This window comes from Benincasa hispida, chromosome 4 (assembly GCF_009727055.1).
Source record: "Benincasa hispida cultivar B227 chromosome 4, ASM972705v1, whole genome shotgun sequence".
NCBI classification, from domain to species: Eukaryota; Viridiplantae; Streptophyta; class Magnoliopsida; order Cucurbitales; family Cucurbitaceae; genus Benincasa; species Benincasa hispida.
This window is the reverse complement of record NC_052352.1, coordinates 10,466,683-10,479,865: the sequence shown is the minus strand read 5'-3', so window position 1 is coordinate 10,479,865 and position 13,183 is coordinate 10,466,683. Positions and strand designations below refer to the sequence as shown.

The 13,183-nt window shown below is 31.9% G+C and overlaps 2 protein-coding genes across 2 annotated transcripts; one reads left to right on the top strand and one right to left on the bottom strand.

The window, feature by feature from the left end:
* The first annotated feature begins 7,319 nt into the window (after window positions 1-7,319).
* LOC120075616 (subtilisin-like protease SBT1.7) lies at window positions 7,320-10,181 on the top strand. The gene has a single exon (XM_039029170.1). It carries the CDS (start codon window positions 7,565-7,567, stop codon window positions 9,878-9,880), a length of 2,316 nt encoding a protein of 771 aa, XP_038885098.1. The 5' UTR covers window positions 7,320-7,564; the 3' UTR covers window positions 9,881-10,181.
* A 552-nt stretch (window positions 10,182-10,733) lies between these two features.
* On the bottom strand, window positions 10,734-13,161 carry LOC120075618 (protein arginine N-methyltransferase 2). The gene is made up of 3 exons (XM_039029173.1): window positions 12,741-13,161; window positions 11,869-12,264; window positions 10,734-11,193 (listed from the first exon to the last, which is right to left on the bottom strand). The coding sequence occupies exons 1-3, from the start codon at window positions 13,012-13,014 to the stop codon at window positions 10,880-10,882; spliced, it is 984 nt and encodes a 327-aa protein (XP_038885101.1). The 5' UTR covers window positions 13,015-13,161; the 3' UTR covers window positions 10,734-10,879.
* Window positions 13,162-13,183: the final 22 nt, after the last annotated feature.

Genomic DNA, 13,183 nt, shown 5'->3' with positions numbered 1-13,183 from the left:
ATATTGAAAATGTGCCATTAGTAAAAATAAAATTAAGAGTGTAAATCTTAAAATTTAGATATCAATTTGGAACAAAATCCAGATCTCAAAGATAAAATTGTAATATTTTAAATTTTAAAATATTAATTGAAAAATTTAAAACTAAAAATGTATCTACAAAAACCAAAACCAAAACATATGAATGAAAAATATAAGAGCAATCTGAAAATAGAAATTAAAAAAACAAGGTATTCAATAAAAACATATGAGATATGTGTTTAGTAACCATCAAAAAATTAAATTTCAATTTAAACAAAAATTCAAAATGTGATTAAAAATATATTTAGTTACTCATTAAATACTAAAAATTAGGTTGAATATAAACAATTACTAATTATTTTTTGAACTTTTTTATGTAAAATTTTTGTATAATAATTATTTTGTAATATCATATAATATATTACATATTATTGAATTTATAATATGAAATAGTTTAATTTTTATTATTTTTTAATCATGTTTAATATAATTATACATTTTGAAATTTTGAATTTAAAATCTATATATATTGAAAATATTTAAAAAAAAATTAGAATGTACAGTTTCGATCACATAATTTAAAAGTAATTTTTTAAAATAGAACTCAAAACGACAAATATATCGAAATCAAATGTAAGTAAATTTGAAAACATAAAATAGAATACGAGGAAATATATAAAAGCATGAAAATCCAAAATGGTTTAATTGTGAGGGTTGAAGCTGTGATTTCAAGGTGTGGAATTGAAAGCTGGGGATATTCTGTCCAATAAAGCAACAAACTCGGAATCACCAAAAGCTACGTGGGACCCTCTTCCAGCTAATTTCCCGCTGTAATTTTCCCATTCTTTCTTTATAATTTTTATTATATATCTATACATTTATTATTATTTATTTATGCCGCATCGTTTCTCCATTCTCACGTTACCAATTTACCACAATTATTTTTCTCAATTATAACCCCAATAGTAATGATTTTTCTTCTTTTTTTCATTATCATTTTCCCCTATGTAACGTAATTTTTAAAATCATTGAATTTATAAAAGAAAATTGTTAGTGAAATTTTAATTAAAATGAAAAAAAAAAAAAGAAATCTCATCTTAATTATTTTTTTATTAATTGGAAAACCTCATCATATATCCATATTTGTGTTGTAGCTTTCGACCCAAGGAATAACATGTTTTAGAAGGAGTGAGGAAATAGACAAATGTAAATATAATAGACATCTCACACGTGCGGATGCAGTGAGTGTGAGATTATTTTTTATTAACAATAATAAATTTGTTCTTTTATTTTATTTATTCATATTTTCAAAAAATTGAAAAAATGATTCCTTTTCGAACTTATCGCGGTCCTCGTCATCCCATTTTTGCCGCAATCGTCCATCACGTTCCTCAATTCCCGCTCTGTGCAGACGTGTGCATGTTTCCCTTCTCTTGCACACTCTCAAGGCCTCTAAATGCCCTTTAGTATTTCAGCAAGGAGACACAACAATTATTCGTTCTCTTCTTTCTTCTATTGCCTACCCTTATCGTTTCCGAGCATAATCAATTTTTGAGAGGAGAGTCATAATTTTGATCCGTTCCGGTGTAGTTCCGATCAAGATAGAAGTTTTCTAGGTTGTTTTATCATGGACACGCGTGACCTTATTTTGAACTACTTGCACAAAGGATAGAGCCACGAAACATTTTAAAGAATGCGAGATCCGCAACTTAGCCTACTTTCATGTTTGTTCGTTTTGCAAGTTTTGTTTCTAACAACTACCGTTCTAGCCGCCCATTAGTTATAGTCTTCTCTCCGCCGGAGGAACCGTTGCCAACAAAAATGTTTGCTAAAAAACTGTTCACAAAATATTTTATATAATATAGTGAGATTATTTCTCCTCTGTGATATATATCTATAACATGAAGGGTCCAATTTCGATATTAAATATCTATAGATATCTCAAATATCTTTTATAGATGCCTATAAAATACAAAAAAATCAATTTAGTCTAATATAAATATGACTAATAATAAAAATATCCGTAACTTAGTTCTATAGTAAAAACAACTTAAGTATTAATCTAAATAAATTTTATAAATTTGGTAACTTACAAAAATATCAATATTTTATTGATATATCTTTAAAATTGAAATTAGAGATGGATGTGGACATCGACTTTTTAATCTTGCTTCTAACATGTCCACTTGGTTTATATATAATATATAAAAAATGAAAGGGCACTTGCAGATTTTATATAAACTTTATCACAAACTCTTACTTTGATTACGTAATGTAATAGTAGGTTGAATAACGACAATCTTAGCATTATTATTATTATTATTTTGGACAGAAAGGCCACATCATAGCCTTTTTTTTTAAAAAAAAATTATTGTACATTATTTTAATTTATTTCAGCAGAAAGGGGAAAAAAAAAACATAACTTAGTAACCTTCTTTAAAATGGTATGTTGAAATCTCTATTCTTTATCTTCGAAATACAATATTAGAAGGAAAAGGAAAAAGAAAAAAAAAAAAAAAACAAAAGTTTTATTTTTTCTTTTAAAAATAAAATAGTATAGTACATAATTAAAAAAAAAAAACAAGTATAAACTTCAAAAACATAAAACTTAAAAAGATTATTATCGAACCGAGGTAAACTTTTGACATTAAAATTTTCCAATCCAAACGCTTTATTTATTTTTATTTTCACATATTTGAAGATAGAGTTTTGGAATTATACAAAAAAAAAAAAATCATATTTATTTAATTGATGATTTGCGTGTTTGAACCTAGATAATTATTGTTTAAAAATAAAATAGTAAATATCAATTTATATTCGATTGTATCAATTTAAATCATAAATTAAGAATTTTATCAATTTAAACTTTAAATTTTGTGAGTCTTATCAATTTAAATTCTAAACTTTCAGATTTACATCAATTTAAATCCCAAACTAATAACTGTATCAATTTAAACCCTGGATTTTTATAAGTAAATCAATTTAAACTTTGAACTTTCATAAGTATATTAATTAAACCCTAAGCTTTCATAAATATATTAATTTAAATCTTGAAATTATCCAAATAAAACATAATAGAGGGTTTAAATTAGTACAATTATGAAAATTCAAGATTTAAATTGATATACTTTTAAAAGTTCAGAGTTTAAATTGATACGATTATTAGTTTGAGGTTTAAGTTGAGACAATTTTCAAAGTCTAGGATTTAAATCGATACAAAACCTAAAATTTAGGGTTAAAATTGATATTTACTCAAGATAAAAATATTCCATCAACTATGAGATATTATTATTCTTGAGTATGAGACAATTTTTCTTTCATAGGAAATGAATGGGAGAGAGAGAGAAAAAATCATCATTAGTTACATTCATAATGCATAAACTAAGTCAAATTAATACATAAACTAATTTAAATGTCTTACTTTATTATCAATTGTATTAATTATCGAATATATACATTTTTTTAAATTGAATCTACTAATTTAACTTTTTTCCTCGAGCAAAGCTTATAAACAAACACAAATGACGTTTAGCTCTAAGATATTAATCCTTAATTTCGTATACATATTCAAACACATATATTCATTGAATATTTGGTACTATTTGAATTGACTTGAAAAAAAATATATATTTTTTCAAAATAACCATTTTCATATAAATACTTATGATAAAAATTATTTAAAATAAAAATATTATTGTATTTGAAAACTCTATCTCAAAAGTGTTTTTTATATACAAATTTGTTTGGTTTGTTATATACCAAAAATATTTTTTTTATTAATATTAAATTACTATAAAGACGATTGTAGAATACTATGAACTAATAATTTAAAATAATGGTCGTCAGATGTTGCAGGTGGTGGTGGCTAAAGTTGGCCGTTGACAATGGTGGCAAGTGGAGGATGGTGGTAGCCGCAACAACATTGCGGATGTGAAATAGATGACTATTAGGGGCTGTTTGTTTTTTAATGTAGATAACTAGAACTTTAGATGTCTAAAATTATAGATATTAGAAATTATAAATGTTCGACATCTTTAGATTATTATGTTTGTTTTGTAGGAATATTTTTGCAGATACCTAGAAATATTTTGAGAACTGTGTTTGTTTTGTAGGATTTCTACTCGGGAATGTCATAAATTTACATAATGTTCCAAAAATGCCCTTAGGACTATATATTAATTTATAATTAGTTTGATATAATTTGAACTTATATAACATATTTGGTTTTATCAATTTGAATTTTTTTTAAAACTAATATAATTTATATTATTTTTATATGTTATTTTTCATGTGCGTGCGTGTGGGTGGGTGTGCGTGCGTGTGTGCTTGTGTATTTTTATTTCATAAACTCATTTTGAAACAAAAAACTATTTTGAGTGGTTGACAAACATTTCAACTTTTTTCAAAATGATTATCCCCTCAAAATTAACCTATTGAAAAGTTAAATCAAACCCATCCTTAATATCTATAATATCTATTATTCAAAGAAAAAGACGAATTTAAAAAGATTAAGTTCCGTTTAGTAACCATTTCATTTTTTGTTTTTAATTTTTAAAAATTAAGTCTATTTCCTCTCTATTATAATGATTGGCATCTTTCTTAAGTATAATAATTGAATTTTTAACTAAATTCTAAAAACAAAAACAAGTTTTTAATTTTTTTTTAAATTTAGTTTGTTTTTTAAATCATTAATAAAAAATAGATAATAAAAGAAGAAATTTGGATGTTGAAGTAAGTTTATAGACTTAATTTAAAAAAAAAAAAAACAAATGATTAACCAATAAGGCTTTATTGATAAAACTATCACAACCGATCTTATAGGTATGATTTGAAAAAATAAAATGGTAGTTAATGAATAAATGAAGAGTGAAGATTTTAAATGACTAGGTTCGCACACTTGTAGGCATCACCATCGTTAAGAGAAAAAAAAAGAAAAAAAGAAAAAAAAAAGAAAAAAAAAAGTTTTTTTTCAGGCTTTTAAGAAAATGGGTGCTCAGTCCAAATTGCTGTGAATTGAGAGGAGAACATGACTATCAAATTGCCAATATGTTGTCTATGCTAAGATAGTGATTAATGCTGGCCTACCACTCAAACCCCTATCCCCATTATATCATATAAATCAAATAATATATAGTTTATGAATTTCAAATGCTTCATATTGTTTCATCATTAATCAAATTAATTTAATTTCTAACCACTTCTTCTTCATCCTTCTTCCTTTCTCGTATCTTATCTTATTCTTCATTAATCTAGATATTTTATTACAACCATTTTTTTTTATCATATTTGATGAAAATTTCATAAAATTATGCTTGTTTTTCGAAAGTGAGTTCAACGTCAATTAAGAAAAAGAAAACACTTGTTTTGGAAGTCCTAAAATGATACTCTTTATTTTGAGATAAAAAAATGCTATTTACTAAAAAAGAAAAAAAGTATTTTTGATACAGTTAAAAGCACCCAAAATTTTGAAATTACATTCTAAAAGTAAGGGTAAGCCACCCTAAATTACAATCTAAACAACACTTTCCAACTCACCCTAAATAATATAGTATTTAACAAGAGAAAAAAAAAAAAAAAAACAGAATTTTTACACAAATAAGAAAAGGAAAAAAGAAAAAAGAAAAAAAGAAAAAAAGAAAAAAGAAGGTTAAAAATGGGAAAGAAGACACCTTTATTAGCTAATGGCAAAATTGAGTGTCCCACCCACCACAATTGATTACAGATTTTGGCCAAATATTTCAAAGGCCATCAATCACTCTGCCCAAAGTGGACTTCTGTTGCCCTAAAAGTAGAGGGGTCTCTCACAAATAACATTTCACACCATGTTACACCTTTAGTCTTTATATTTTAAATTTTATTTTAATTTAATCTCTAACAAAATATTATTATTTTATTCTTAATATTTGAATTTGGTTTTAATTTGATTCTTGAATCTCAAGATTTTATGTTTTTAAACCCTATTTTTCTTTAAATACTTACTTTCGGTCATTATTATCAATTTATGTTAATTAATTAAAAATAATTGTGAATGAAATTTTAAATTTTATTTTAAAAGTGATAAAAATAGTAAAACTTAATTAATTATAATTCTTTTTAATTTGTTAACATAATTTAATATCAAAGACGAGAATAAGTATTTACTGAATAATTGAAGTTAAAAGTGTAAATCTTAAAACATATGAACTAAACTGAAACAAAGAGTGAAATTAAAATATTTTGAAACTTAGAGACAGAACATAAAGACTAAATGTATAATATTTTGAAATCTATGGACCAAAAAGGAATTAGACCCTAAATGTATTTTTCCCTAATATTATTTCACCTATTCTTATACCTCATAAATATTACATTCAATTATTTTTTTTTAATGAGCAATAGGTGTGTGCATCACTCATCTTCATGCATCTAACTCTCAACACAAACACACACACACAAAAAAAAAAAAAAAAAAAAGTAAAAACAAGGAAAATTGTTTTGAACAATAAAACTATTTAAAATATTTTCAAATATAACAAAATATATACAATATAGATGATTATTACCTATCAATGTCTATCAGTGATAAATATTGATATTTTAATATATAAATATTTTAGTTTATTTTACTATATTTGAAAAAAAAACCTAAATAGAATTTGCCCTCATATTATGATTTATAATTTATTAAGATATATAAAGATAGGTGTAATTTAAGATGCATCTCTGAATTTTTCTTTTAATTAAATTACAAAATTGATCTCCATATTTTAAATAAAATTAGAATTTAGTTCATATGGTTTATAATTAGAATTTGATCCCCTTGTCTGATAAGCATTCATAAATAACATTACGATGGAGACTATTTATAAAGATTTTATCAAACACTAAATTCCAACTTTTAAAATCATGGAGATTAAATTTTAACATATGAAAAGATGAAATTTGCTATTTAACCTTTTCTCTTTTAATAGCCGACTAATAGGTTGCATTTCATTCGATCCATGCATCAATATCCTCCTTAATTATTTTCATCAAAGAAAAAAAAAAAACCTCCTACATAGGTTAGTGTGTCCAAAACCTTTCCCTTTTGGTTGAATAATTGCATTACATAAGAAAAAAAAAAGAGAATAATTCACATTATAAGCTAAATAAGAACTCAATTATAACAATACTTGATACTTTTAAATGGCATTCAATTTCATATTTAGTTTGAAGAAAATTTGTACACAAACCAAAGACTTGAGGCCAAATTAGAATAGAGAATATAAGGGGGTGTATGGGAAATGGGAAAGTTTTAATTTTTAATATTGTCTTTGAAAATTGTGGAAGGAATGATTTGTAAAAGTTACTGTTCTTGAAAAAGGCATTGAAATGAAACAAAAAAAAGTAGAAAGGAAGGAAATATACGCAAGTTCAATTCAACAAACCTTAGAATTATTGATATGTTCTTTCCCACACGGAGGTGGACATGATTGGAATGGACCCACTAATCAGAATTCAGAGCTGAGCTACAAACTATTTAGCTCAAGGGATTTCCTCCTCCAGAAGACAAGAGTTTCAGAAGAAGATGAAGATGCAAACTTGCAGACTTTCACAATGGTTTCTTCTGTTTTTGATTTCATTCTGTTCATGTTCATTTACAGAAGCACAAAAGAGCAATCGGCAGTTGAAGAAGAAGACATACGTAATTCATATGGACAGAACCAATATGCCACAAGCCTTTGATGATCATTTCAAGTGGTATGATTCTTCTTTGAAATCAGTTTCTAATTCAGCCCAAATGCTTTATTCCTACAACACAGTGGTTCATGGGTTCTCAACAAGATTGACTGTGGAGGAGGCTAAGTTAATAGAAAAGCAAGAAGGAATTCTTGCTGTCATACCTGAAGTGAAGTATGAGCTTCATACCACTCGAACGCCTGAGTTTCTTGGACTTGGGAAGAGTGTTTCTTTCTTCCCGGCGTCGGAGAAGGTCAGCGAGGTGATCATTGGAGTTCTCGACACTGGTGTATGGCCTGAACTGGAGAGCTTCAATGATGCAGGGCTTGGACCAGTACCTGCAAGCTGGAAAGGGGAGTGTGAAGTAGGTAAAAACTTCACTTCATCTAGTTGTAACAGGAAATTGATAGGAGCCAGGTACTTTTCCAAGGGCTATGAAGCAGCATTTGGTGCAATTGATGAATCCCAGGAGTCGAAATCACCGAGGGACGATGATGGCCACGGTTCTCACACGTCAACAACAGCTGCGGGATCTGCCGTGACGGGTGCCAGCCTCTTTGGCTTTGCTGCAGGGACTGCAAGAGGAATGGCAGCTGAAGCTCGGGTTGCAACATATAAGGTATGTTGGCTTGGAGGGTGTTTTAGCTCTGACATTTTAGCTGCAATTGATAAGGCTGTTGAAGATGGTGTCAATGTTCTATCATTGTCGCTTGGTGGATCCTCCCCTGATTACTACAGAGACAATGTTGCCATTGGAGCCTTCTCTGCTGCAGCTCAGGGAGTTTTTGTGTCATGTTCTGCTGGAAATGGTGGCCCATCCTCGGGTACCTTGTCCAATGTAGCGCCATGGATCACCACCGTCGGCGCTGGGACGCTCGACAGAGACTTCCCAGCATATGTTACTCTTGGAAATGGGAAGAAGATCACAGGGGAATCGCTCTACAGTGGAAAGCCATTGCCGGACTCTTTACTACCGATTGTATATGCAGGCAATGCGAGTAATTCAACCAGTGGCAGCCTTTGCTTAAGCAGTACTCTGAATCCGGCGAAGGTGGCCGGAAAAATAGTCGTTTGTGACAGAGGAGGGAACTCTCGAGTTCAGAAAGGTTTGGTGGTAAAAGAGGCCGGTGGTGTAGGGATGATTCTAGCCAACACTGAAGCATATGGGGAAGAACAATTAGCCGATGCACATCTCACTCCCACGGCGGCCGTTGGTAAAAAATCCGGTGACGCAATAAAGAGCTACATCTCCTCCGATGCAAACCCAACAGCAACAATCAGCACCGGCACCACCAGATTGGGAGTTCAACCGTCGCCGGTGGTGGCCGCATTCAGTTCTCGTGGCCCTAATCTCCTCACACCACATATTCTCAAACCCGATTTGATAGCACCGGGAGTGAACATTCTGGCTGGATGGACCGGCGGCGCTGGACCAACTGGTTTAGACAGCGATAAGCGGCACGTGGCTTTCAACATCATCTCCGGTACATCAATGTCGTGCCCTCACATCAGTGGATTAGCCGCTCTTCTTAAAGCCGCTCATCCAGATTGGAGCCCAGCCGCCATTAGATCTGCCCTAATGACCACAGCATACTCAACATACAAAAATGGCGAAGTAATTCAAGACGTATCCAACGGATCACCGTCAACTCCGTTCGATATCGGAGCCGGACATGTAAATCCGACGGCTGCCCTCGATCCCGGCCTTGTTTACGATACTACCACCGACGATTACTTCGCCTTCCTCTGTGCCCTAAACTACAGCTCACTTCAAATTAAAGTAATCAGCAAGAGAGACTTCACCTGCAATGGAAACAAGAACTACAAATTGGAGGATCTGAACTACCCATCATTTGCAGTTCCATTAGAAACCCCGTCCACCAGAGGAGGTGAAGACGTCGCTCCGACCACCGTGAAATATACAAGGACTCTGACCAACAAGGGGGCCCCATCAACGTATAAGGTGTCAGTGACGGCACCAAAGGAGGTGAAGATCGTGGTTGAGCCGGAATCACTGAGTTTTGCAGAGGCAAATGAGCAGAAGAGTTATACAGTGACATTCATTGCTTCTCCAATGCCGTCGGGGTCTGAGAGCTTTGCTCGTCTGGAATGGTCAGATGGGAAACACATTGTGGGTAGCCCCATTGCTTTCACCTGGACTTAACTTCAAGACCCACAAGAATCTTCCATGGAATTGAAACAAAGTCTTCTCCTTTATAACTTATATTATTGTGTATTGTCTGTCCTAGCCAAGGTTTAACCATATCATACATTCATGGGAAACGAAAAATAGAAAGAAAGAAACAAGGGTGGAAAATAATTGTACAGAATTCTAGTGGATTTGGCTTTCTTTTATAAGTTCATAACATCAATCAAGAATTCCCATTTGTAAATCCTTATGTATTCCTTATTTGTGACTTCTAATTTGGTCGCCAATTTAATACGATTGTTGAAGCATTGACCTAGTGGTTCACGGTTCAGTTTCCTTTTTCTCATCAAATTCTATAAGGTTGAAAACTAGTACTAAAATTCGCAAACTTACCAACTGCACCGACAAAGAGAACAACTAATTAGGTCGATGCTTTTGCATATATAGTATTCATGATCAAGATTCTTTATATAAATATCAAGCTCAGTTATGGCATTTAATGGCACTTAGCACCTCGTAGAAATATAAGTTGCATAGGATATATGTGCCAGTTTTTAATTAGCCGCCGGAGTAGGTAAGCATGCAGTAAAAATTTGTATAGGCATGTGAGTTCTTATCACATGAAGCGGGAAACACGTTCGCATTTATTACATTAATGGCACAACGTTCTTAGACTTCATAACTTCTACTTCCTTGAGTTTGAATGTCCAATGCTTTAGCTATTACAAGTCATAATCAGACAAGTAATACTTAACAGCTAGTGCCATCTGACACCATGGGATTGGTGTGACAGCAACTCAATTAGTAACCAAGTATTGCTTTGATTAGAATAGTTTCGATTGCAGTTTATTGTAATTTAAAAGATACGTGCAATGATCCATGTCGCCAAATGGACCATGGAGAAGATTAATTCCAAATTCATATTCAGCTCGAAGGTACAAGGATTATAGATTGAACATGACTCCATCAAATTCTCCAGGATACAACAAATACAAGTAAATGGTAAGAAGAATTTCATTCAGAGTCTTGTATAGACTGGGAAACAGGAAGGTAATATGTATCAAGTTGCCAGTATTTGTGCTGTACTCCTTTCCAGACTTCTTCCTCCAAACAATCCTTGACAGGTAAGGGGATGAATTGGGTGGAATATCCCAATTTTTCTAGTTCAAGAGAAACTATATTACAATAAACAACATGGAAAAATGCATTACCTCCACAAAGACCATTAAAAAATGAGTAGATTCCACCAGGCTTCAACAATTTAGGAAGATGCTGGTGGAACTCTCTCAAGTCTTCATAGTATTCTCCATATGTGTCAAAGAAAATACCTGGAGCAGGAAGCAAAAACATCAAATAACTAAAGTATCTTTGTGGCAAACAGGTATTTCATCTTTACCTGACAACCTCAAATGACTAGTTCTTTGGATCTTGCCAATAAGTAGAATTACAACTGACAAAAATCTCTCTCTTACAAGAACGGACTTAGTGTCTCTCAAAACAGACATGCTTGTTTAGAAAAATTATGTTTGAGTGACTTCATATAATTCAACGATTTTGCTTCAAAATATGTTTTTAGTTTATGACATTAACATTTGAAAAATATGTAAGAACGTGATGAAATTTTCAGTCATTGAAGAAGTTGAAGAAATTAATCATAGGGGTCTGCTAATGATGCTGTATCTTTAGCAAAAGATTTGAAAAGCATCTGAAACTAAATAAACGTTTTTCTAAACGACTCAAAATTTAAAATTCATTGTTGTAACCTGTATATTACAGATATGCATAAGTTAAATCAAATTGAAATAAGCTAATCAATTCATATAAAAGATGACAAATGGCTTACAAAACTAGTTCCTAAATCTATAACCAACATAAATGGAAGTTATTCATCAGGAAGGTAAATAAACTCATGAAATTAAGTTCATACTTAAACTAATATAGATACAGAAGAGAAATATAAAATATTACTACAAAGACGGATAAAAGGATTGCAAGTTACTCACCATCATAAGATTCAAGTTGAGGTAGGACGTCTTGCCAACGACCAAATATAATTTTCACATTGTTCTTATCAGCCCAACCAGTTTCAATCATACGTTTATAAACCTCTGGGTGAGCCTCAATAATTGTATGCATAGTGGGAGAATATTGTTGAATGGCTGTATCCACAAGACCCATTCCAAATCCGACGTTCAGTATGTGACCACCACCCATGCAAACTGCCTTAGCATGAGCTTCCATCAATGGTTTTTCCCAAGCCATCATCACAGCTTTACTTTCAGCATCCATTACCTTATCTTCACTAAAAGAAACTCTATCTTCCAAATAATCCCCATTACATACACCATTCTTGCTTTCTTTCCTAGCAATGGTCCCAAGAACCAACTCGGCTTGAATCCCTTTCACATTGAAGCAAAGTTATAAGAAATCCGAGTCTGATATAAACAAAATTACAAAGAAGGGGTCGGATTGTCCAAGTTCCAAAACATGATACACAGCTCTTGTCAGAACTAGTTCGTGCAAAATATTGATACTTGTTTTTCCCCTTAATTTTGGCTAAACTATTGTACATAAGAAAGAGACGAGAAAGATGAGTTGAATTCTTAAGAAAGAGACGAGAAGATTCAAATCATGATAATAAATTAAGAGAAAAATGGACCTCATTTTCAAAAACAATAAATAAAGAGACAAAATGGTTACCGAACCGAGAACAAAACTTGAAATCAACTGCACCTCTAATACTTACTAGTACTAGCTAATATGCTAAGTTCACAAAAGAGTTACCCATAAATTTTTGCATTTATTTAATTCGAAATGCTCAAGCTACAGTGCAGTTGCACAGAGCACAAGCTATGGAGAAAAAAAATCCACGTACCGGCGTTAAGAAGAATCTGGAAAACCTCCTGGTGACCAGCCTCCAGAGCAAAATCGCCAGCAGAGAGATTGGAAGGAGAGAGCGCATTCCATGGCGCAGCAGTTTCCAGAAGGGTTTTAACAACCTCGGCATGGCCATTCTTGGCCGCGTGCATTAGAGGGGTAAGACCCTCACCGTCGAAAAGAGAAACATCTGCTCCGGAATCTATCAGAGTTCTGAGTTTGTCGGCGTCGCCGTATCGCGCCGCCAGGCACAGTTGCTCGCACTCGTCCATATCCACCGTCGCAGTTTGTCAAAATGTGTAGTTAGCAAAGCAAGAGAGCCCGTTAAAGGGAGCCCTAGCATGTAAACAAGTGAAGTTTGGGCTTTTGGCCCACTACTACAAACGGGCTTATATCAGCCCATCGGAGATCACAAAACGGCGTCGGATCATGTGGCTAAAA

What these genes read in the sequence shown, in the direction of transcription:
- LOC120075616 (XM_039029170.1), top strand. Translation starts at nt 7,565, where the DNA reads ATGAAGATGCAAACTTGCAGACTTTCACAATGGTTTCTTCTGTTTTTG.
- LOC120075618 (XM_039029173.1), bottom strand. Translation starts at nt 13,014, where the DNA reads ATGGACGAGTGCGAGCAACTGTGCCTGGCGGCGCGATACGGCGACGCC. An exon ending in CCAGATTCTTCTTAACGCCG is followed by an intron (nt 12,265 to 12,740) that starts GTACGTGGATTT and finishes TCAATGTGAAAG; the next exon opens with GGATTCAAGCCGAGTTGGTT. An exon ending in TCAACTTGAATCTTATGATG is followed by an intron (nt 11,194 to 11,868) that starts GTGAGTAACTTG and finishes TTCCTGCTCCAG; the next exon opens with GTATTTTCTTTGACACATAT.